Source organism: Cygnus atratus, chromosome 3 (genome assembly GCF_013377495.2).
Source record: "Cygnus atratus isolate AKBS03 ecotype Queensland, Australia chromosome 3, CAtr_DNAZoo_HiC_assembly, whole genome shotgun sequence".
In the NCBI taxonomy this organism is placed as follows: Eukaryota; Metazoa; Chordata; class Aves; order Anseriformes; family Anatidae; genus Cygnus; species Cygnus atratus.
In genome coordinates this window covers 65,010,795-65,035,563 of record NC_066364.1, presented here as the reverse complement: position 1 = coordinate 65,035,563, position 24,769 = coordinate 65,010,795, and the positions used below count along the sequence as shown (strand labels likewise).

General features: G+C 40.3%; 1 protein-coding gene across 5 annotated transcripts in view; it reads left to right on the top strand.

Annotated features, from left to right (window-relative positions):
* The window catches only part of SYNJ2 (synaptojanin 2), a 64,275-nt gene that overhangs the window by 14,334 nt on the left and 25,172 nt on the right, over positions 1-24,769 (top strand). For 2 of the 5 annotated variants that reach the window (XM_035538606.2, XM_035538608.2), the window contains 10 exons: positions 2,268-2,538; positions 4,774-4,999; positions 13,489-13,572; positions 15,307-15,368; positions 18,204-18,300; positions 21,703-21,875; positions 22,318-22,399; positions 22,628-22,777; positions 22,881-23,046; positions 23,646-23,837. In XM_035538606.2, the coding sequence (XP_035394499.1) occupies positions 2,268-2,538; positions 4,774-4,999; positions 13,489-13,572; positions 15,307-15,368; positions 18,204-18,300; positions 21,703-21,875; positions 22,318-22,399; positions 22,628-22,777; positions 22,881-23,046; positions 23,646-23,837 (1,503 nt within the window). Of the gene's footprint in view, positions 1-1,199; positions 1,220-2,267; positions 2,539-4,773; positions 5,000-13,488; positions 13,573-15,306; positions 15,369-18,203; positions 18,301-21,702; positions 21,876-22,317; positions 22,400-22,627; positions 22,778-22,880; positions 23,047-23,645; positions 23,838-24,769 lie in introns of those variants that run through there. The other 3 variants (XM_035538605.2, XM_035538607.2, XM_050709887.1) reach the window with 2 other exon arrangements.

Sequence of the window (24,769 nt, the reverse complement as noted above, 5' to 3'; positions counted from 1 at the left end):
ACTGTCACAGCTTCAGAAAGCTGCCAGTCTCCTCACGTATCGGGGACAATGCGGCAGCTCCTTAGCTGTGATTTCTATTTTTGAGCTCAGTAGCTAGTGGTTTGGCGGAGGAGAGATGCTGGACCTCTGCATGCGTAAATGTGACTCCCTTTTTGAGAGTGAGTAAATAAGTGGAGGAGGCAGTGAAAAGAGTCTAGAGTCTCTGCCAGGGATTAGCAAGCTTCTAGGTAAGGCAATACTGCATATAGATTTGATCATCTTTTCCCTCATGCTGTGCTTTTTTCCTACACTGCCTTCCTAAACTAAGGAATTGCTTTGTTTAGACCCAGTTATTTCCATCTGGTTACAAGCTCCTTGAAGGACAGAACCACAGGTAATGAGCCCACCAGTACTAAGTTTTAGTACTTACTGGCTATTTTAATGTTGACTTTCCCTCTCATTCTCTTCTGAATCCTCTAGAAAAGGTCGCTGAAGCCAATGCAAGTGCTTGTACTCTTTGTCTCAGCATCCCAGCCAGACAGCTCTTCAGGTCTGACCCTAGTGGTTTTCTATCCCTCAAGCTGACTGATAGTAAAGCATATTAATAGTGTTTCTATACATTTTTTCCAAATGAGTATTGCAGGGTTTCACCGAAGTCACAAAAGCTATTGGCTGCAAGAGATGGTATGAAGATATGAGCTAACACTGTGATAACTGATGTAGTCATCAACTTAATCCATTGTAATTATGTACATTCCTATGCAAAGGAGGAAAAAACTATCAGGTTATAAGTATTTTTAACCCTCTGCTACTGTGTCATCTAGAAAGGTCTAGAAGATGTGCTTTAAAACCCTCAGAAAGGAGAACACAGCAAACCCTTGTTACAGAAAGAAATGTGGTGAACAAAGCTTTTTGATAAACACCACCTACACTGGGCTGAAGCAAATGCAAAACCGAAGTCAGCAGAAGAGAATGAATAAGGTCTAACCTCCCACCCTGTCCTGCTGTCCCAGCCCCATGTGCCTACACAAATACTCTGGCCCTGCTGAAAACCACCCCGACTTCAGTTTCTGTAGCCCACTGTGCGATCTGGAAGCAAGGGCTCCCCTGCTGACGTTTCAGGAACAAACTAGTTGTTGCGTGAGAGCTGGTCTGTGGTTTTGGACTTTTTCCACTGAGGAGTGTTGAAAAGCAGTCCTACAAAGCATGCCCTTAGGGCACAGTGACAGGCTATTGGCAGGTCAGACCTTGTTTCTGCTTTAGTAAAGCGATAAATCTTGGCTCACTCCTACTATTTCTTACTAACTGGAGAGCGTTGGGATGGCATTGTCTCTGTAGGATGGCATTGTCTCTGTACGAGACCAGTTCAAGTGTATCACAGAATGGTTTGGGTTGGAAGGGACCTGAACGATCATCTAATTCCAGCCCCCTTGCCGTGGGGAGATTGGCGGAGGAATCAAATAGTTTCTTCCAAGTAAAACTAGTGTTGTAAGAACAATTGTTCTGCTGCTTCTTAATTATTTATCATTTCAGGGAGAATGAACAGAGGTTGAAATCCTTCTGTGTACTAGAAATCTGATGGTGGTGGTGGTCTCAAACTTCAAAATTTGTCTTTTAGTTGTGGGGCTCTGGAGTTCAGCTGCTTCATGATTTCATGCTTTCCTTCACAACCGTGAGAGCTAGAATTGTTTCTAATGATGCTTGAGATTGTCATCTAATTGCATACACTCTGCTTTGTGACACAAAAAAGTAAAATCTCAGGAACTGATAATACTGAAACTTTTTGAATGGCTGAAAACAGCCGGCTTCAGAGGAAACCAGTAAGAAATTTGAGTGCTTGATATCTTTAAAATTCAGAAGTCAATTGAAAGATACATAGGGAGGTATACACTTTATCTCATAATTGATCAGAGTTCTTATCTTTTCCTTGAATCAAATCCAGTGAAAACTGTACATTCTCCAGAGGGTGAAATCTGATTTTGAGTAGTGATCCAATACAGAGCTCGCCCTAAGTGGGGAAAAATGCACTCTAATACAGCAAAGGATAGAAATGTAAAAATATGTGGATTATTATGCAAATTTGCCCACTTACCTGCAGTCAAAAGAAACTTGGAAATGTAAATGAGCATTGGTGATGTGTTTGTGGTTTGTATTTTTTTTTTTTCTTTTTCCTGAAGCAGAGATACTGTCCTCTGCTGGAGCCCTGTCAGCATTACATATGACAAGACTGATTGGAAATGACAAAGCCTGTGTCCTCCTGTAACGCTTCTGTAACTATCACCTTCTAGGTAACGCTCGGCTGCACTTTCTGGTCCTGGTGACAGGCTGTTCGTCGGTGGGAAAAATCCTGGACGCTGAAGTTTACAAAATTACTGCAACAGATTTCTGTCCTCTCCAGGAAGAAACAAAGGAAGAGGAGCGTGTTACTGCCTTGAAGAAAATACTGAACTCTGGGATGTTCTATTTCTCCTGGCCTAATGCAGGCTCAAACTTTGACCTGACTGTGCGAGCTCAGAAGCAGGGTGATAACCACTATGAATCTGGTAACTCGTTCTTCTGGTTAGTACTGCATGTTTGTACCAAAGTCTTCCGTCAGCCCCATCTGTATGTTATTGGTCAAACGTCCTCAGAGAGAAATGAACATGTGTATTCCAGGTGTGCCACCTTTCATTTCATTGTCATGTCACTTTACGGGGCCTGTGGCCTTACTGAATTCATGGTAAAACAGTGACAAAAAAGTAATTTCCATTTAATTAAAATTAATCTGACAGTGAAATGCAATTCTAATAACTGGATTTTTTGTGTTTTTAAGAAGGAAACACGAGATTTCTTGTTCACACTACAGAAATGTTTCTCTGTGTGTTAAGAATAGTTTCCCTTGTGGTAATAATTTACTTTAAAAGTTATCTAACAGTAACCTGCACTTGAACTGTTCATAAATCACATCACCTGTAGACATATTTTTTATTTTTTAAAATATTTTTTAAAGTGTATGAGTTTAAAGTCTGCATTTCAATCTTTCAATACTGTGCCCTAGTTTTGTGTTGGAAGCATCAATATTAATATGTTTGCAGCTCAGTGTAAAAGTATGTTACACAGAAGGAAACTCCAGTGATCCACTGCTTTGCAATTCTTACTTTCTTGTGCTTACAAAGCAAAGTAAAAGCATTTCTTGTAAATATTAGTTGAGTGGAAAGGAAAACACAACTGCTGGGTTTTGTCTCTGTTAGGTGGGTTCCCCATTAAAGTAATTCAGTTTGTTTGCTTTACAAGTTCTGGCAGGTTTGTTTGTTTGTTTATTTTAAACAAAAAGCTACGCAGGAAACATAGCTGTACTGGAAACAAATGAGTGCTGTATGGTGTAGATGGGAAATAACTGCCCAAGTTTAATGTGGGTGTACTGCTAGAATGTGTGATATGTCTTGTGGCCTAAAGTAGGTGAATATCAAATTGCCAAAAAAGTTCATAATGGGTGATAAATAAACATGAGAGGAACAGTTCAGTCAGGCTAAATAGTCCTTCTGCCCTTCTCTTACAAATGGTAAGATACAGAGTTTTGAGTTTCACTCAGAAGGGAGATAAATAAAAACTTGCTTTCAGCTGTGCTAATTACGCATTCCTCTCAAAACGCTCTCTAAGCACGTCAAGTCTGACATGTGGCACAAACGAGCTGTGTTCCAGTGTAGAATCTCCTAAGGTGACAACGTCTCTTAATAAAAAAAGCAACTGTCTTACCTGTCCCATCTTTTGAAATGTTTCATCTTGGAAGATAAGTATTTGAACTTCTCTTTGCTGCATCTGACTAATCTAGCAGTACCCCGTGAAGAGGTTCCACTTTGCTGTGTGTTGTAGAGCAGGCACGAATGGTGACAACGTCACATCTAGGGCAAAAAGGTGTTCCAAAGAAAATTGATTGTGAGGCATTTATGTGATATGGGGAATGTTAAACTGAACAGCAGATTGTTGGAAAAAGCAAACAGTGGGATAAATGGTTATATGATGAAAAGCTTCAGACAGCCTTAATTATAAGCAATGCAACCTGTCTGTTAAATGAACTGCAACAACAACAAAAAAATCTACTGGAATTTGTCTGTGTCCTCGCTGGGACTTGCTCTTTGAATAGAGCTAGGAAAAGGAGCTGGTAGAGATAACAAAAATCATTTTAGAGTTGCTTTTATTTAGTTACTGATTTAGCTTAAAAATATAGGATTGACTTGCACCCTGTCAGAGAAATGCTGTACTCTAGAAGAATACTTCAGGGGTTTTCCAAAGGTATAATAACTCTTGTACAGATCTGCTGTTGAGCAATAAATGATCATAAGAGGGATTTTCTTGGCCTTCATCTGTGACTAAAGTCACATTTTGAAAAATGAGATGAGGAATAAGTCATAACAGAAGAGACCAGCATCACTGTTAACCAGCATGATGGGTTTCTTGGGTTGTTGATTTTAAAATAATTTGAAGGTTAAAACAGACATTCTTCTTAATTTCAATAGCACTTTTTGTGACATCTGGAGTTAAAAGAGACAAAGTTTGCATAAGCTGAATTATAAGGCAGAGGGGCAAAGAGAGCAGTTTGGCAGTAGCTGGGCTATTAAAATTTGCCACACTCTTTTCATTGTAGCAGTTCACAAACATTTCCTACTGATATTTCTTCATTTCAGATAAGGTATAACTGCAACAGAAAAGGGGTCACAAAAACTTGCTTAAATTAGTGATTGTTGTGGGATGGGCCCCATGCCTGTCGGTCTTATTTTATTGAGTACACCATACATGTCTTGTTGAATTTTACAGGAACCAACTACTGCATGTCCCCTTCAAACACTACCAGGTGAACTGCTCTGACTGGTTGCTGAAAGTGATCTGTGGTGTAGTGGACGTTCGCACTGTTTACGCTTCCCACAAGAAGGCAAAAGCCTGCCTTATCTCTCGGATCAGCTGTGAGCGAGCTGGTGCCCGGTTTCACATTCGAGGGGTCAATGATGATGGACATGTGTCTAACTTCGTTGAGACAGAGCAGGTAAGCAAATGTATCCAATAGCCTTGAATAATTCACTCCACTCTAGTTTAGCTGGGACAGGGTTTCCAACAAGAATTAAAGGAGTTCAGCATTTTTTTTCCCCAAGAATATTTAAAATATTATTACACAACAGATCTATTTATGCCCATAAAGCATTTCTTTGCAATCTGTTCTTTTTGTGTATTTCTGGCCTTTCCATGCACAGTGTTTTCATTCATACTTTTGAATTTTTCCTGAATGTGAAAGTCACGGCCATTTGATATTGTGGTGAAATATAAACATGGGTTTTTGAATTACTCAGAGAGCTGTGGGTGTTAATTCATGTGAAACCAACATGTGTAACAAGAAGGGTCTTGATTACAAGAGACTTGCTTAGAAGTATCAGTCATGAGGCCCATGTGTTACACAAATGAGTGTTTTGAAAGCTATTCCAGAATAAACGTTGTGCTTTTATACATTCTATGTATGTTTTAAAGTATTGTTTTACTAAAATTCGTCATGCTTCCCATGCTAGAGGACATTGGATAAATGTTCTCCCTGTGCTCAGATATATCATACTAGTCAGGAGAAAGCTGCCCAGAGAAGGAGCTGTGGTTGTTAGGAGTAAAGTCATCTTTGGCCAGTAAAGAAAACAGAGAAAAAACAGAGTCTTCTCACAGTCGGGCAAATTCCAGTGCAACTCATTTTGGAATGGACTTTGCTTTATATGCCCCTTTAATTTGTGGGTTAATTCTCTCCAGAGAGAGATGATATGGTGCAGGTTTTGTAAATTTTTGGCAGAAACTTTATTTCCAGATGAGGCTGAAATATATGGGTGAAATCCATTCAGCAGGCTCACTTGATGGACAAAGCAAAGCAAAATAACACAGAGACTGTTGGTTTTACTGTACATGGTTTAGCTTTCTACTTTGAAAATGAACAAAAAGCACTGGACCCTGGAGAATCTGAAATCTTTTGTGCCAGCTGAAATGAGTGGTTTCCTTTTTGAATGGAAACAGAAATTACTAGCAGTCAGAGCCATCATACTTAATATACAGAAATAGATGTCTCCATAAATGGAATAGGGAAATGGCCGGTAGGAGTTCTCAACAAAGGGCAAGGATTTCGTAAAATTTAGTTGTTTTCAGTGTCTTCTGGGCAGCTCTACAAAACCGTGTACGTAGCATAACATATTTTTCTATACGTATGTGCCTACATATGCACATACAGGTACAATTGAAGTGGATTACTTAGGGGAGGGTGGTGAAACCTCTCTACATGACACAGTTGAGTGTGGCATAGAGATTCTTAAGCTAGCTGTGTCTTTACTTGTTCCAGGAGAGTTAGAGCTGTGTCACTGTAGGACTGTCTGATTGCTGAGGGTGACGACCTGCCTCCAAAGTGTCCCTCCTGGGGCACTAGTGTTTCCTCATGGCATTGAGTGAACGTAGCAGCTCATGCAGTTCTGTCATTTATATATCCCTTCTTTTCCTGCTTTGCCTGCATTTTCAGTAGGCTGGCCTGGCTGCTTTCTACTTAGTGTTCGGGCTTCCATGACTTGTGCTTTTTGGATGCCAGACTCTTCCCCTGCAGCGTTTGGGTCTCTAATGTCAGCCAGGGAATTCTCTGCTAACAATTCTCTTTTGTGCCTCTGCTCCAAAGAAACTTCAAGTTGACTCCTGCAGCATCTACATCTTTTCTAGGAAGTCATTTCAAAACACATTGGGAGGTGCAGATAGGTCTGCTCACCAAAAAGTGGAATTTTCCTCTAGGACTTGGAAACAGAAAAAAAGACGTGTGCCATTTTAACTAATAACTTGGTACAGTCTGCTATTTTAGTTGAGTGCCTTCTCACGAGCATTAGTGCAAAGTGCATTACTCAGGATCTGAAGAATGTTCTCTCACTGAAATGCAAAGGAAAGAAAATGTTAAAGAAGGTTGTCAGCTTTCTTTCAAGTCAGTCTCACGTTTATGGCCCTACAGTTAACAGTTGTCTAATTATAGGAAGTACTTCTGCAGTCCTGCTCACTGGTTGGGTCAAAAGTTGCTCATTCTATTGAATTACATTCTTGGAGTACGTTATGTTGCAAATGATTAGCATGAAAAGTAAGTTGGCCTTTGCATCACAGCAGAAACCCTGAGGATTGGCTCCTGGTGCAAGGCAACAGCACTTGGTTGCTAATGCTTCCCTTCGCTGGGGCTGGGTCAGATTCTTCACAGGAGCTGCTGTGCTTTGTTCCAGTTCAGCCAGGGGCTGCCGTGAGGTGGGAGGACTGAAGGCTTTTGAGCATTGCAATTGGTTAAGAAAAAGAGCAAGAGTGAAATGGTTGTAGGGTGAACGGCTCGAGTAGGTTGAAAATTATCACAAGGCTTTGCAATTTTAAAGGATTGTGGTTTCGTTTTTTTTGTTTTTAAAGAAGAAAATAAGTTTGCTGTTGCTAATGGTGATAAACACTAGCTCTACCAAGCTAAGTGTCCTAAGAAAGCAAAGCTGGGCTAACCGCTGGGATGCCTGAGATCTAGTTCAAGCTGGCACCCGCTTAGCTGAGGAAGGAAGAGTCCTAGAATAAACTCTCTCCTACTTTCATAGTAGACTACTGACTAATCGCCTATGAGGTAATATCTTGGCTGAATAACATTTTGTTTCCATTTGCTGCAGCCTCTACAATATAATGGCATGCTGGCTGTGTGCTTTCATGGATAAATAGCACCCTAGGATTTTGAAAAGCCAGGACTTTTCCCCCCTTTATAGGAATTACTTCTAACGTTTTGCTGTTTTTAGAAGAAGGAGAAACAATTAGTCTTATCTCCAGGCAGCTCTTTTATGCATGGATGGTATGCTTTTGTCTCCCACTGAGTTAGCCTTGTGGCATTTTAGCTCTGCAATGAGTCATTTTTTTGTGGGCTCACTTAACTGCTGTGACTCAGTGTTTGAGAAGAAGGGGGAAAAAGTTAAATGTCTCACTTCACTTTTGCTTTTCAAAATAAAACACCAAAAGAAAGAAAACCAACGACCCTCTACCAGTGGATCTCTTGGATATTTGATCATTTGGCTTGCTTCTTTAGAAAGAATAAAGAAAGAAAAAAAAAAGTAGGGAAGACAAAAATAAAACATGAAGGGAGGGCTTTCTGGAAATCCCTGTAATGTGTACTTCCAACTTTGTTGCTAGTATTTAGAAAGGGCTGCCATTCTATTACAAAGTGCAGTGTTGCAGATAATCCTCAAGTAAAGTTTTAAAATCAGTCAGGTGCCCAGTTATAACTTAAAAAATAAATTTTTGCTTTGTTCATGTTTGAGAGGTACCCGCTGACAACAAAGTTTTCTTTGCCAGGATTTCTCCTTTCCCATCACCTCCCCTATCAATCTGCTGAGTTGAGACTGTGTCACATTCTTTGAATTCTTCTCTGCTGATAACGTTGAGAAGAAGGCATGCTTTCCTCATTTAGTTTTGTGCCTGTCACTGTTTACATTTCATCTCCTTCCCCAGTTATCCTCCAAAGAGTGGGGGTAAACTCTTAATATCTTAGCGTATGACGTAAGGGGAACAACTCCAATTTAACAAAAATTAATGAACGGTTTCATTTGTTCTCCCCTTCATGGAACTGTTTGATGAAGCATTTAAAATGGAAACCTTGACAGACATCAAAAAGAAATGCCATGAATTTGGGTTAACCCTCCTTTTATACCAGTTGGAGAAAAAATGTTGGACACTGATTAAGAAAAATGATCCCTGTTTCACAATAACTCTTAGACCATGTTGTATAGCTCTCCAGGAGAGGAATGGATGCAATCATGTGGTTAATTTATTTTCTGGATCCAGTCTTACTGTGGCCCCAGGCAGGACAAAGAAGATTATTTTGGCAAGTGTATCATTGGATCCTGTGGTCTGAGTTAAAGGGGCTCATGGAGAGGTATGTTTAGGCCATCTGTTATCCATGCTCTTTGTGAGTTGTGTGGCAGAGCTGGAGATCTCAGTAACAGCCATGCAAGTATGTGTTTTGTCTGTGTCCCTTGAATATGTGACGAATTCTGCCACTGGAAGTTGTGATTGGATAATTATTTCCTTCTAATGAAGCTGAGTGAGAGATAGAGGTTGGTGAATAAATTATCCTGAGCAATGAATAGGAGCAGTACACTGGGATTAGAACAACAGCTAGATGAAATAGATGTCTGCTTCTTGGTCAAAGCCAATAAGCAGTACCTGTACATGAAGCGTGAGCTTTCACTGTGTACCAGCAGAGGTGCTTGGATCAGAGGGGTGAGGTCTGCCCCTATACCACTGAATATAAAGGGTGAGAAACTTGTCCTCCTGAGTCATCAGCACCCTTTAGAGTCAGAGGAAGAAGCCACAAAAAGAATCTTAAGATGGTAGGAGTCAAAAGAAACACATGGCAATTTCTAACGCCACAGGTCAGAGGACAGGGAATTTGTCCTCAAGGCAAAGAGGTCCTCCGCATGGGCTAAGTATCCAGTTGCTATTATGTTGTCTGATTGGAAACTGCAGGAGACATGTCTGAAAATAAATCCATCCAGCTAAATGGATTGCATTGTTCTGTGGCCCAGGCCCATTGAGATCAATGAAGCAGTCCTCCTTCAGTGTTTTGAGGTTTTGATAAGAATGAACATTCTCCCTGGGACAGGTAGGCAACAGCTTGCTGTCATTTTGGAGGTAAGACAAAAGATAAGATTCCACAACTGAGTAGTTCTTTGAAGCCTAAGGACAAAGGCATAACATTAGCAGTATGTATCAACCCTAATGACAAAGTGTTGTTCAAAATATAGGTGATTGTTGTTGAATGGGTAGAGGAAAACCCATGTGATCTTCTTGGATGTATTTTATGTCCGTGACTTAAGGAAAATTGAGGACATGAAAATTCTGGAAATAAACTGTTGTTTAAGAAGGAATAGTTTCTTTTCTTAAAGCACTGTTCATCTTTTGTGTAGTGCCTTAGAATAAGAGACATGGATTTGCTAGGGCACAGGGCAACGAAGTCAAAACTAGAATGACAAAAAATGCAGGACAGATATGTGCTTGTAGAAAACACGACATTGTGAATGATCAAGAGTTAGAAGAATAAGATAAAACAAATTCTGTACTTATCCATGCATAAATGCTAGAATTGCATAAGCAACAAAGTTGGAATCTTTTATTTATAAGTGTAATTATAACCTGGATGTGTTATCAGTGTTAATTTAAGAGTTTAAAAAATTGTTTTATTATAGTGTATATAGGTGTTAAGACAATGTCTGTTCCTGAACTGGGAAGCCTTCTTAATCTTGGTCTTTGAACCTGCTCAGTTAGGACGTCTGCTGGGAGGAAGGTTCTTGCCACTGTTATTGTTAGGGCCAAGGGGCATGCATAGCAGAACGCAGTGTCAAGATCAGGGGTCAAGTTCCTTGTGGTGGTGAATGAAGGATAATGGATATTGCTGAAATTCAGGGAAGGTTTGCACAGTTGTAATGCCTAATAAAATGTTTACAGTCTGTTTAGGAAGGAGTGACTTGCAAAAATAGTGTTATCCTCCCACTCATTAAAAATTACTAGGTCTCTTTCCAACTCGCTGGCAGCTTTGAAGAAAATAATTTTGGATTCATCTGGGTCACGAGAATGAGGTGAGAGAATTGTGAAAGACCACAGAATTGCTCCAGAGAACAGAATGAAAAAAAAAAAGTGCTAATGTGGAGAACTTTCTTGTGAGTGATCTGTAGTGAGGAGGCCATGCTCCCAGTTCAAAAACCTCATCTGAATTTCTAAAAGCTACATGTTAATGTGCATAAATATATCTTTTCTTTTTTTAAATGCCTTATCATCATAGAGGAGTTCTATATTAGACCTCATCCTGACAGAGGACTTCACATCCATCACATTAGGTTGGGGGAATCGTGTTTTTACGTGACAGAAATGATCCACACATGGTTTGAATAATTTTTTTTTCAGTTCTCCAGTGGACAGCTTAATAGAGAAGAAAACAGAAGACTTAATGGGTGAGAAACAGTGAACAGAAAACATGAATAATAATAGAAACAAACATCTGTTAAATCTGACAATGTTGAATCACTGGTAAATGGAACTATGAGCAGAATATAAATTCTATTAATGCAGAAAAGCAGAAATGTTTGGTCAGTATTTTTCTTCTGTATTTGGCGTAAAGAAGGCAGGATATATACTCATGGTCTATAAACTGTGATGAAATACTTGCCACTTAAAGTATAGCTCAGGAAGATGTTAAACTTCAGGTATTAAAATTAGAATTATTGTTATTTTAATCAGTAGGTCTAGAGAATTTGGAGCTGAGACTTTAAAAAGAGCTGGCCAAAGAGATATTTGAGCTGTCAAGTTTTCAGTTAGTTATGGAAGCCGGGATGCTCCAGAAGACAGTAAGGAAGCTGATCCTCTGTGGTAAGCTGTTTGAGTGGCCAGATTGTACTTCATGTGAAGCTTTGTCTGTAGTCATCATCAAGTGTTAAGATTTTGTTTCAACTCATCACTAAGGTGATTATTGTCAAATTTTGAAGTGAGCCAGTCTTATCTCTTCTTTGTATAGATTCAAGACCAGATCCTTGCTTAGTATGAGTCAGGAAAACGCTGGGGCTGTCAGCGGAGTGACACAAATTTGCTTTGCCTTAGAGTTGTCTCCTGAGGGTCCATGACTGCGCATGAAAAGATGATTCAGTGTTTAGAAGTCACTGACTCACCTTGTGACAGCCTGTTGCAGTGAGGAAATGAAGAGGAAGCAGGTGGGCCTGCTCGCTCCTCCAGCAGTCCAGCTGCAGGATGGTCATGGGGCCGGGAGCTGGGCTTGATGATCCTTGTGGGTCTCTTCCAGCTCCGGATGTTCCAGGATTCTTTGATTCTGTTATCTCTTCTGAGCACAGAAATGCAAAGAAAGAGTGTTGCCATGGTAATTAGTTCTTGCATTCAGGTACGGGCAATTTTAAAAATTTTTTATCGTGAGAGTGTGTTTTAGACCCGTATTTCTGAAGCTGCGAGGCCTCACCAGTAGGCTTCTGTCAGCAACAAATTAGCACCTGCCCTCTCTTCCAGGAGTTGTAGGAGGATGAGATGCAACATAGAAGGGTTCTTAATTCCTTGGTGTGAGGTGGAAAACATACAATTTTGCAGTACATCTGGGCTAGATGTCATTCGAACGTGGACTCTGTCCTTGGCAAAGCCACTTAAAACTTTCATCTTAGTGAAATGGAGGTAGTTGTGAGTGCTCTGCAAAAATATTGTTAACTGTTGGCAAAATGTCTAAATACCTACCTCTCTGATGTAGGTATATGCTTCTTTTCACATGTGCAGCTTTAGAAATTGTACACTGGTGGTGAGGTCAAGGTCGGGGTTCAGGTAAATGAAGGCGCTTCATTTGAGCCACCCAACCAGAATGCCTAGTGGCAAATCCCAAAGCACAAGCCGCAGTAAAGCGGTATGGTAACCCATTTTCATGTTCTTTTCTATTTTGGGGGTTACCAGCCAGCTGGCAGCTGTTCTGCTAAGTGATGTGATGCAGTTAGAGAAGCAGCTACCTGGGTGACCTGTATGGATACCATGCCTCCCTGGGGCTGCAGAAGACTCGCCGCGATGCAGGAGATAACAGAGATGTGTATCATGCGTATCGTGTGTCGCATGTGGAAAACAGCCAGGATTCCACTGCTAAGTATAGGCCAGGAGAGAGAGCCAGGCTTTGCACAGTTGCTCTGTGGTTATACCCTGTCTGAAGATAGTACCTTTTGTGCTAAGTTAACATATAATGCAATGCTTTGCTTGGGGGCGGCAGAGGGGGAAGGTAAAGGGGAAATTGGTCTTTGTACTTCACGTGAATTTGATTAGAAATCAGTTCGTTAGCTGTGGTCATAAAAAATATAAAGGGAGAGGTTGAATTCTGGTCTGGGAATGAAATGGAGAGTTTGGAGCCTTTCACTGTAAACCTTGTTGAAGAGAAATAGATCACATACTGTTCACTGTATCTCGGGATGGGAGTGGTGAAGCTGCTGGTTTCACTGAGATTTGTTTGGGCACTCTGACATGCATGACATGCAGTGAAATAAGAAATAGTAAATAAAGCAAGGGATAAGCTTATCCCACACCTGACATTACCCATCACCGGTCACAAGGAGCAATGACATTTTGCAGTTAAATTTTTTGAGAGAGACAGAGGGAGACTATGTCCTGGTCTTCCCGAGCCTCTTCACCGGTAGATCAAATCCATCTTCATTGTGGCTGAAAGATCCCTTCCACATTGCCAGTGGTGGTGTTTCAAATTCTCTCTGATTTCCGGTGAGTAGTGAATTGAGTCTGCTGTGATGACATGAAAGCAAATACGTTGTGCTTTGTTCCAATGTGTGTGAGACTATGGAAAAGTGGCTGAGCGGTAAGGGGATACAGTGAGATAGACTGTTTACTTTTTTCACCCTTCGTGTTCAGTGTCTTAAACTGTCATTTGATGAAGGAGACACAGACTGATAGCTCTAACTGGAGAACTCCTTCCATTTATTTTATTTTTTTCAGACAATTTACTTGGATGATGATGTCTCTTCCTTTGTGCAGATCAGAGGTTCTGTTCCACTGTTTTGGGAGCAACCAGGGCTGCAGGTAAACAAATAAATCAAAAAGCCTACCTTGCTTACCTCTCTTGCTACTTATAATTTAGAAGTTCCATAAAATTTGTGTACTTTTTAAAATGAGATGCAGAGCTCATTCTTTGAAAATGCTGAACTATTTCTTTTCAGGTTTACTTTGTAGGAAATTGTTCATGTTTAGATAAACAGGAAAAAAAAAAAAACAACAGGCAAATAGTTATAGTTATTGAGGTTTAACATTTAATGTGTTTGTGTGCCTCTGCAGGAAAGTCTATGTAAGGGACTGTGTCCTGATGTCCTAAACTGAAGGTTACAGCAATGCCTTCATAATGTTTTTTATTTGATTTGGAATAACCTTTCATTATGAAATGCCTGGTTAGCAGGATCATTATGCCATCTCATGATACTGACCTGCAGAATAAAATTGGAGTCTCTATCAATACCAGCAGCACTTTGACTTCAAATAAAGTATAATGTTGGGGTGGTGTGTTTGCTAGATTTTGATCATACAGTAATGATGATCTGATCTTCTGCAAGGCAAAGTTGTAGCGTTTCATCAGGAGATAAATGCATCAACTGTAGCAGGTTACATATGTGTTATAGTTTATAACCAGTTAAAAGCTCAAATAAGAGTCATCCTAGCATGCTTCACGTTCTCTGAGCAGAGGGATGAGCAACTAGACTGAGTACGCACATATATGCATATGTGTTAGTGCAGAGAAGATGTTATAAAACTTTTTTTTTTTTAGATTCTTCAAAGATCATTTGATACTTTTTTATCATTAAATCTAGCGCCTAAGAACCATTCAGGACTACTGGATTTAGTACAAAAGAAAGATGACTGTGTTCCCTCTGTTAGCAGCATCCAGGGCAATACTTTTTTATAAAGGAGGTTTGTCCCTGTGATTGTGCACGCTTCCTTCCCATGTTGTAGCTGTATCCAGCACTGTTGTTCTCTGTGTTATGAAGCCATAGAGTTTTTTCCCCATATATTTTTGGCTAGTGTACAGCATCTTTGGTTAAACAGAATTTTCAACTTTTTAGCAAGGACATGATCTGCATTTTTGCTTAATCTGGATTAGAATATGCAGCTTTCATTTATGTTGGTGAATACTAGTAACTCTTACTCCTTGGATGTGAGTGTGCTGGCACTGGTGGTGAATATGGTGGTGAAGAATTGCATAAACCAACCTCATGAAAAATAAAGAAAGATGATGGTGTACAGGAAACAATACATGATCTTAAAAACAATTAGCAGTGTAGATTGATGGTACGGGATTTTAACCATCAAGTTTTCAAAGGACTGTTCCGATAATTTTTGGTTTCTGTAAATAACAAAACAATGAAATAACTCAGTACACACAGTCCATGGAAATGGCATAACTGCAGCCTTTTCTGATGAGTGAAGGGCAGGAAGAATGCTGGGCACACAGCATATTCGTGTGATACGGTGTGGGATATTTGCTAGAGGAAGTTGGCAAGGGGATATGATTTATTTGGCCATGAAAAAGATGTGTAGATATCCCTTTGCTTAATAATAATCATGTTTTCACTTGTAATTGTAAATGTTGTTGTCTAATAAAAGCTGTGGCTTTTGTGTTAAGTGTATTATATGTGTGGGTGTGTGGAGTCTGTTAGGGGTATCTGGTGCTGTTAAAGAAATGTTTTCTGTGAAGGAAAAAGGGAGACATCTAGTGATTTAGGACTTCAGCAAATTTCTCTCTTTTCTTTCCATTATTTTATTTAGGTGGGTTCTCATCATCTAAGGCTTAACAGAGGTCTGGAAGCTAATGCTCCTGCCTTTGACAGGTAAGCTTCATGCAGCTTTGGCAATAACACAGCAACCTGGTATTTAACCAAGATTCCACAACTTCGTGCCTTCCTAGTAAATCCTTAGAGATGTGAAACATCCCTTATATGATGTAGCCAATCTCCCAGGTGTTGCAGGATTATGTAGGTTTATTTATTGACTTATTTTTATGCATTTTCTTTTCCTCTTTCAATGCTAATTGAAACAATTTGGTCTCCTACCTTCTTTCTGAAAAACCTGAGAAATGCTGAGTGGTACGAAAAAGAAAGGTCTGTGTAACCCTTTGCAACATTTCAACAAATGTGAATTTACATTTACAGTACACAGAGCATGTGTTCTTCTTTACCCCTGTAACCCAGACAGTTAAAAATTAAACACTGCTTCTGAACCATTCAGGATTTGCTTTTCTCACTGTTGTACTGCTACACAGAAATAACAGCATGTTATTCTCTAACCAGTGTTGCGTGATGTTGTCATGCTGATGGTCTGCTTTACCCAGAGACTGGCTTGTAAACCTTTTTAAGTCATTAAGACTGCGTGGCAGCTGGAAACCATAAAAAAATCCATCTGTCAGCATGATTTCTTGGAATATCTGACTGAAATGCTGTCCTTTAAGGGCAAACTCCCATGGACATCAGTGAAAACGTTGCCTGAAGGATTTGGCCTCTTGGAAAATTTTGACTTGTAAGTGCCAGGTCATGTGATTCATTTCTGTTTTGTTCTGGTTTTGGCAAATGAGTTCTTATGTCCAAGCTAAAAAGTGCTTTTAGGTGAGTCCTCTTGATTCCATGGCTCCATGTACTGCAACTTTTACCAAACATGACCTCAGTAACTGTTAATAGTTTTGCAGCACGGAAGGACCCCAAACAGGGACTGCAGCTAAACGGTCTGTGTACCATAGCAGTCCCTGCTCCAAAGGGACTTAGTCCAGATTCTGAAAGCTCTTTAAGACTCATAAATCCTATTGAATTCAAATGTGTTTGAGGCTCATGATCTTGCTGTCACCCGGTGCCATGTTAAGTTGCTTTGCCAGTTTCCTGAATCTTCATTGTAGAGGTTTGCATTCTGCAGCAGAGATAATTCGTGTAAAAAGAAAACAGTAACTTGTTAGCATCCTCTTTGTGCTTCCCCACAAATTGGGAGTACCTCAGCAAGGAACAACTCTGTAACACCATTTAGCTCAGAGTATCTGATCTCTGTGACCTCAATGCAACTGGTGAATTAGTTTCTTCCAAGAAACATGAGCGTGAGGATCAGCTCACACTATTCTTTCTTCTCCTTGTACACAGAAAAGCCTCTAGTTTGGGTGAAGTTAAGAATCTCTCTGCTTACAGAACTGCAAAAGACAGTTCTTTGGAAATGGACAAAGAACAAGCAACTATTTATATGGAAAGAGGCACCGAGACTTAGCCTGCTACAGTGTGTTAGAGTGGGTTTAGCCTGTTAAATTTTCCTATCTGATAGGTTAATGTGTTGAGAAGGCACTGTGAGAAGCGAATGGTAATCTTGTTAGTGGATCTTTTTTCGTCCCCTCTTCCCGATAAACCCTTGGGGAGTTCTTCTCATAGTACTCAAGCAGATGACCTGAGTGTCAGCAGTTTTGGTCTTCAGAAATAACGTAAGTGGAGAAACAGGATCCTATGGTGGGATCCGAGGTGTGCAAATGTACAGGAAGAGTTGGTATGCAGAGAACTAGCTGCAGAACCAGAAGCACAAACAACACCAGAAAATACATTTACCGTGTTTCTTGAAACATATGCTGCTAACTTTTTCTTTAATTTCTCCATTTCCATGGTTAGTGTGGCTTATTTCTGGTTATAGGATTTAAAGATGCATGCCATAAGATGTGTACTTGCTGACTTTCTGACATTTGGCCGTTCCTTGTCGCTTTGCAGCATGTAATAGCTTTTTATTTGTGTGAGATATTTTATTTTTCTTGTCTATTCTTATCCGTCTTCCTCTTAATTATCGCTGTGGTGGTAGTATGTGGCATAAGAGGTCTTTAAGATCTTACTGTTTATTAATAAACTAGCACAGCTCCTGTAGCACAGGCATACCAACTTGAAAAGAATGTATTGAGGGGAGAATGGGTGTCTCTGTATCTGGCTAAAAACTCTCGACTTGCAAGTCCCTAAATGTCAGGCTTTGAGAGGCTGGCGATACATGCCAGATGAAATATCACTTTATACTTGTCCTGTTTGTGTTTGTCCTGAAGGATCTGGACCGGGCCACTTGGCTAAAGGGACCTTTGGTCTGATCCACTGTAGCAGTACTTATGTTTAATAACATTCCTCCGTAATTAAAAGTAAGCTGCAAGTGACTATCTCAGGGTTGCAGTAGCTCAGAAATACTTGAGCCCTGTCACCTATGGCATGTTTGCACCTCTGTGGTCATGACACTGGAGTCCTAGACCCCATTGCTGCCACTGGCTCTTTGTTGGCTCATCCCTAAGATGCAGGACAATTCCTGCTGTAATATGTTTTCCTCTCTGGTTGTCTTTCCTGTGCAGCCTCCAGGCTGAGAGCCAAGAGGTGGGTGCACGCAAGGACAGTGTCAAAGCTAACAGTGGCATAAAAGATCAGGGGCCTGCTTTCTAAGATGCTTCTTTATTTATAGCACAAAATACCATGTTCCTTAATTTCACACTTGCACAACTTGCACTTTAATAATTGATTGCAAGGAAACTGAGGAAGATGTCTATAGCCGCTGGGGCTGAAACCTGCTAGATGGAACAACCAGTGATCTCTCATTCTGTGGTTTGAAAAAGTTAGCAGGCAATGTTACATAGTTTTGTTCTGTATGTTCTGTGCTTACTATGGTTACTTTTGCTGTAGGCATATGATGCTTCTGAAAGAGCAATATGGAAAACAAGTGATTGTTAACCTATTGGGAAGCAGAGGAGGAGAGGAGGTGCTTAACAGAGCTTTCAAGGTAAAAGCAATGATTTTTTTTTCTTTTTTGTTTTTTTTGGTTAAACTGCTGACTTCTTGAGCCTCCATGTTCTGTTCCCTTTCTGGACAAGTACATGATGAATACTACATCTGAAGAAATTGTGTTGTCTCTTTATTAGATATTAGATACAGGAGAATGATGCTTTATAGCCTCAGGGGCTTGATTTCCAGCACTGTCTTCTTGCTTATTTCCTCATATCTTTATACACTCTCTCTTCAACCAGGCTATTTTTAAAGAAAAAAAAAAGCCCTATATATCCTAAGAAGTAGTGCATGTTTGGAAAAATGAATTGTGGTCAGCTTTGTCATAGTATGTAGTCACCAATGCAGTGACCTGTAGTCAGGTGCCTCATGAGATTGTCAGAACTGGCATTGGGACGGGTTGCCCAGGGAGTTGGTGGCGTCACCATCCCTGGGGGTGTTCAAGGAAAGGCTGGACCTGGTGCTTAGGGACATGGTTTAGTGGGTGACATTGGTGGTAGGGGGATGGTTGGACCAGATGATCTTGGAGGTCTTTTCCAACCTTAATGATTCTGTGATTCTATGAACTGCTTTGGGACCAGTCCCTGACCCTGGCTTACTAAGAGGAAGCTCTGATTGTAATGGCAAACAGCTATCCAGTACTGGTTGTGATGGGAATTAACTGCCACAGCACCAGCTCACAGCCTGGTGTATATTGAGAGAGATTTTCCTTCCCCCTAAATGTCCCTAGGCACAACTAATACCTGAAAGCATCTGGGTTGTCTTTTCAGGATGTCAAGCATTGTAGAATTAAAGCTGCACTGAATTTTAGTGCAGGATGGCCAGATTTTAAAAAACAATGTGTGCTTGAAGCTAGGGATTGTCACTCAGTAGGATTTGTGCAAGTTCACAGCTGCCTGCATCTGCCTGGAGGCTGATGGCGGTCTGCCTCCAAAGTGCCTAATTGCTTTAGAAGTCAGGCCTACATGCTTTGAAGTATATCTTACAAAGAATAATACGAAGAATGTTTTACGTACACACCTGTAGTAAGTGTTACATGTAAATATCATTGGTAAAGACTGGTAAAACAGATCTGAGTTCAAATGTTTACTCTGTGAAATTAAGCGAAATGAAAATTCTTGTTAAATAATAATTACTGTTTGTTTTACCTCTCTATTGGAATAATGTGCTTGAGGCAAGGAGCGTTTTAATGGCAGTTTTTCTGTGTGACCCTTTCTTCCTCCTCCAAAAGAGCGGGTAGGAATCACCAGCTTCGCCAGTAGAAAATGACACAATCAAGGTGTCCCCCTGTATGGAATATGGCCACATACAGTGACTGAAGTAAGCGAGCCAGTGAGGAAGGTACAGAAATGAAGTCAGGTCCTAGCTTCTGATTGCAGCTTTTTACCGAATTTTTGCTTGACACAGCTAAGCCTCTAAACCCTATTGGTTTTGTTCTCTTTAAAATAGTTTTTATAGTTTATTTTGGAAAAACATTGGAATTTAGTGGTAAGAGATGATAAGTAAGAAGTTGAAATAACTATAAGGATACAAACCTGACATTTCTTGTAAATTTAATACCAATATTTTATCAAATATTTCAGTTCTTGAAAACAGTGTTCTGGTCAGTATCATACAACCTGAAATTAAGTCAGAAATAGGACATTTCTGGAGTAAACACCTTGCATTCACTCATTTCCTTTAAATAAAGATCTGGTTTAACTAAATTGTTAAACTTTATCCCTGTTTAAAAAAAAGAAAGTACTTTCTTGGATGAAAGGGGTTGGATTGACAGCATTGGAAAGTGAAGATTTGTACCAACTGAATCCAACCGACTCTTAGTTTTGTCTTTACCTTTGTGATTTAATAAATGAATGATTAGAAAGAATATGTAGTTTTTAGTTTGATTTTAAAGGGCTCAGATTAAAAGTAAAGAAATTATAGGGAAATGACCAGGAATTAAAACTTTTCTTCTTTCCTGTCATTAGTTTATTTCGTTGTTTCTCCATCTTCCCTTGGGTGCTTGTACTCTTCTCCCAATGGTTGCTGCAATCTTAACATGTCTTATCTGAGTTGCTTCAAAATATCAAAATATTCTTGTAATTACTGACACTGCTACTGGGTTCACATGATCAGAATGCCTGCACTACCATTAGGTTATGCAACAGAAGCAAATAAAAAATTGGAAATCACCAGCTTAACTTCAGCTGTTACACAAATCAGCTGTTACCAGGCCAGAAATCGATAGTGTTCCCAGTAATGCTGTTCTTCTCACAAACATCACCCATAACAGATGTAGTTATGCTTACAGTAAAAGCACTGCCGTAGTGTACACCATGATTTACACTGAGGCAGTGGGTAAATGCCATTGTCAAGTGCATCGCCGGTGGCTCTAACAGCAAGTTGGGGTGTTGACAGAAATGAAACAGATACCAAGTGTTTTGACTTTTGTAATAGTGTAATGAAGTATATTTTACATTTTCCTCTCCAGACATCACACAGCACCTTTAGATTTGTTTCTGGAGGGAAGGTTGAAGGGCTAACTTGATACAATTATACCGGTGTAACTGCTGCACCTACACTCTTAACATAATATCAGATGGGTTTTTGTTCAGTTTGTATCACAGTCTAAGTGGAAAAAGCATCCTTCTCTTGAGATGAGAATGTGCAGATGGGAAGGGCGTCGACAAAGGTTTATATAGTTAGAGTTAATATAGCAATTCTCTCTGGCTTTGCCATGAGGAGCAGGATGTGTTATTGTCGTATCTATTACAGATACATTAATGAGATTTGTGGTGATTACGGAAATGCATGTGAGGTCATGGAAATAGGAGATGAAATAATGAGGCTATTTGTGTCTCTTCTTTCACTTTTGTGGTTTACCACAAAATTTTATAATATGTTTCCTGGGACATCATTTCTCTCTTATTTCCTCCCCAGCCACACTCCACCTAAATTTAGGGCCACATATTCTTATGTCTCGGCACTTAAGGAATGGTTACAAAATAAACCTGTGCACGGTTATGTTCACGTACCTTAAGAAGCTCTGGACATCCTTCCTATCAGGGCCCTTGTCCTGAGTTGGCCCAGAGCACCACTATTTTTGTACAGACGTAGTAGGCCACTGCTGCAGGGCTGCCACTAGCCAAGGCACAGACAGCAGCAGTTCTGAGGTGAACTTTGCAGCTACAGTTCGAGTTCCCTTGCAGGAAAATTGGGGTCTAACAAACCAGTTTACTTTTGGAAAGGAAACAAATAGGGAACTTTCACTGCTGTTTCCATGTCTGGTATTTCAAACTTGCGAACTTGTCAAAACTGTGGTAAACTGTCTGAGTTTACTAACAATGAAAAGCATGCTGTCATCAATCCTTATGCTGTGGCTTGAACAGGATTTGTTCTTCTTCTTTCAATTTTTAAACAGAAACTGCTATGGGCCTCTTCCCATGCAGCAGACACTCCCATGATAAACTTTGACTACCACCAATTTGCAAAAGGTGGGAAAACTGAAAAACTGGAAAATTTACTGAGGCCTCAACTGAAGTTACACTGGGAAGACTTTGGCATCTTCGCAAAGGGCGAGAATGTAAGTCCACGGTGAGTGTACCCTGCCACTGTGTCTAAGCATAGCCGGGCATCACCCCTCCTAGCCTTCCCTGGTTCATCACTGTGTTTGGACCAGGAACATAAATGTTCTTGAAATGTCTTGAAATATAATCTTTAGGTGAAGTGTCGTCTTGGTGCTAGATAGATTATTTAGCTGAACTGCATTTGCATTGTTTAGAAATTGGAAAATTGCCAGTACATGGATTAGCTGACACGGTGTTGTAGACGTAGTCAAGATATGTAATGGAATACACTATGCACAATGTGCTTGCACTGTGAAATTGTGGGTGGGTATATTCAGGCTGAACACTTGATGATCTTGTTCAATCAACATGTTATTTTTATTGTTATTTTTAAAATATACCTTTATACCTTGTTATTTTTAAAATATACCTTTTCTTTTCCTCCCTCTTCCTTTGTTTGGTTACTGAAGTCTGCAGACAGGTACTTTTCGAATGAATTGTTTGGACTGCCTGGATCGTACTAACAGCGTACAGTCCTTTGTTGCACTGGAGGTGAGTTTGTCAGAGGACCTTTCATGGATGCCCATGCTCTGTAAGTTGCCTGTTCCACAGGAAAGACAAGAAAGGGGGCATAAGCCTCAGTGATACAAGTCTTTCTTGCCAGCTCTGTGTTACAGAATCATGTTGGCTGGAATACTTAAACTGAGAATAAAAAACAAAAGCATATTTAAAAACGTTGTTGTTTTTTTTGTTGTTGTTGTTTTTCTGCACCAAATCCAGATCCTGCTTACTCAATTAGAGAGCCTTGGATTGAACTCTAAATCTATAGTTGAGCGCTTTGTGGAATCGTACAAAGCAATGTGGACTCTCAACGGTCATAATCTGAGCAGAGTGTTTACTGGCAGCCGTGCCCTTGAGGGAAAGCACAAGGTAAAGAAAAATGGCAAAGCTGTTTCCTCAGAAGTGACTGTAAAGAAAAGCGTCTGGTTTACTCTACACTGTCACTTGCGCTGTTGATTTTGGTCTGATGTAGGTTGGGAAACTCAAGGATGGAGCCCGGTCTGTGTCTCGTACCATTCAGTCAAATTTTTTTGATGCAGTAAAGCAGGAAGCCATCAAGCTGCTACTCATGGGTGACTTCTTCAGTGAGGAATATGCAGACAAAGGCAAAATGCTTATGGACCAGACTGCACTGCTGGGTGAGGCCTGTGTAAACCCTCCAGTTTTCTTTTGTCTGTTTTTGACTGTCACATATAAGCAATTGCATCCTTTTGAAAATAAAATAAAATAAACTACTTTAAGGACTTCTGACCAGGCTAGAGAGCCATGACAGTGCCAGCTTTGAAGATGTGATGTGAGACTCAGCTACTCTCCACCTTTCCCCCCACTCTAAATTTCTTACGGCTTGGATTTAAGTTGTAAGCTGTGGCATGCTCAGTCTCTGTAGGCTCAACTGATAAAGACTAAGGGAGGAAAAATAATTTGTTAGGTCATTGCTAGAAGAAGTGCTGGAAAACATGCTGAAAGTGAGTGACCCATCTTTCACAGATAAAACTGCTTTGATAGGGTTTGATAGGGTGCCTGGTTTCCTGAAGAGGAATTGATGGCATCAGCTCCAATTATCTCAGAGATATCGCCATTGCCACTGGAGTCAGTCTTTAGCTTTTGCGTTGTTGCCACTAGGGTAATGTCATTACTTCACAGTGACTTACATGTCACTGCTGGCTGTATCCTTTCTTTCCTTTTACCACACATTTTTGTTTTACATGCCCTTTTTCTCTCTCCCCTCTTCCATCAGTAACTCCGAGTATTTTGAAGGCCATGTCAGAGCGTCAGTTTGAATTCACAAGCTTCAAGCGTGTTCGTGTTGCCATGGGGACCTGGAACGTGAATGGAGGGAAGCAGTTTCGAAGCAACATCCTCGGTACCAGCGAGCTGACAGACTGGCTGCTGGATTCTCCTAAGCTCTCTGGAGTTTCTGAATTTCAGGGTAAGACTTCAGAGTCAAAACGTGCAGGAAATACTTGCATTTCTACGGACAGCTAGTTGGGACACCAGATTTGACCAGTTGATGCTTTCAAAGTCAAGACATCATCTTGGATGGCATTTTCTGTCAACCCTAAGGGATGTATTCAACTCCATTTAGACTTGTCCAGCATCCGCTCAGCAGTGGAGTGGTATGTGGAGGGTTGCTTACAGTCAGAACGATTTGTGGGTCTATACCGGGTGATCCTGTTTTGAACCGGCAGCAGGTCAGAATTTAGAGATCTCTTTCATGCCATGATGGGGTGTATCTGCTTATTCTGTATCACGTAGTCTCTCTTATTCCTCAATTTCTCCATCCTTGGTTCTTCATTTTGAGTGGGAGCTATGTACTTAAGTGCTCTCAGAATATCTCCTTGGTCTTTATCCGAAGCTAAGAAGGCAGAGCTAGGGTATGACAGTGCAAATGGTTGCATTCATGGTAATGTCCGTGCAGTTCATGCATAAATAGTTAAGTATTTAAAAACAGATGCTCATAATCACTAATGGGAAGTAAGTAGTTAATGTGACAGTGTTACATTAAGCCAATGTTAAGCCAATAAAGAAGGCTAGCTGGCATCTGCTAGTTTGACACTCGTATGTATAAAGAGTAGTTGTATATTATACTTCTCTTTCTGTTCTTATTTTCTGAGGCAGGTCTGACTTAAGTTCCTATGGTTTTCTACAATTCATGTTGAATTAAGTTACTGTTATCTTAGGCGTATGACTGTTTAAACAAAAGACAAAATCTAAAACAAACAAAACATCCCACAACCCATCAGGCAATGGACAGATCTGATGGGTCAACAGATATGCTTCATACTATTATATGAGAGCATTTCATCTTTGGTGTTTTACGTGGCAATATCCACATGTTTGGGCCAGGGAAGGCAGAGACTG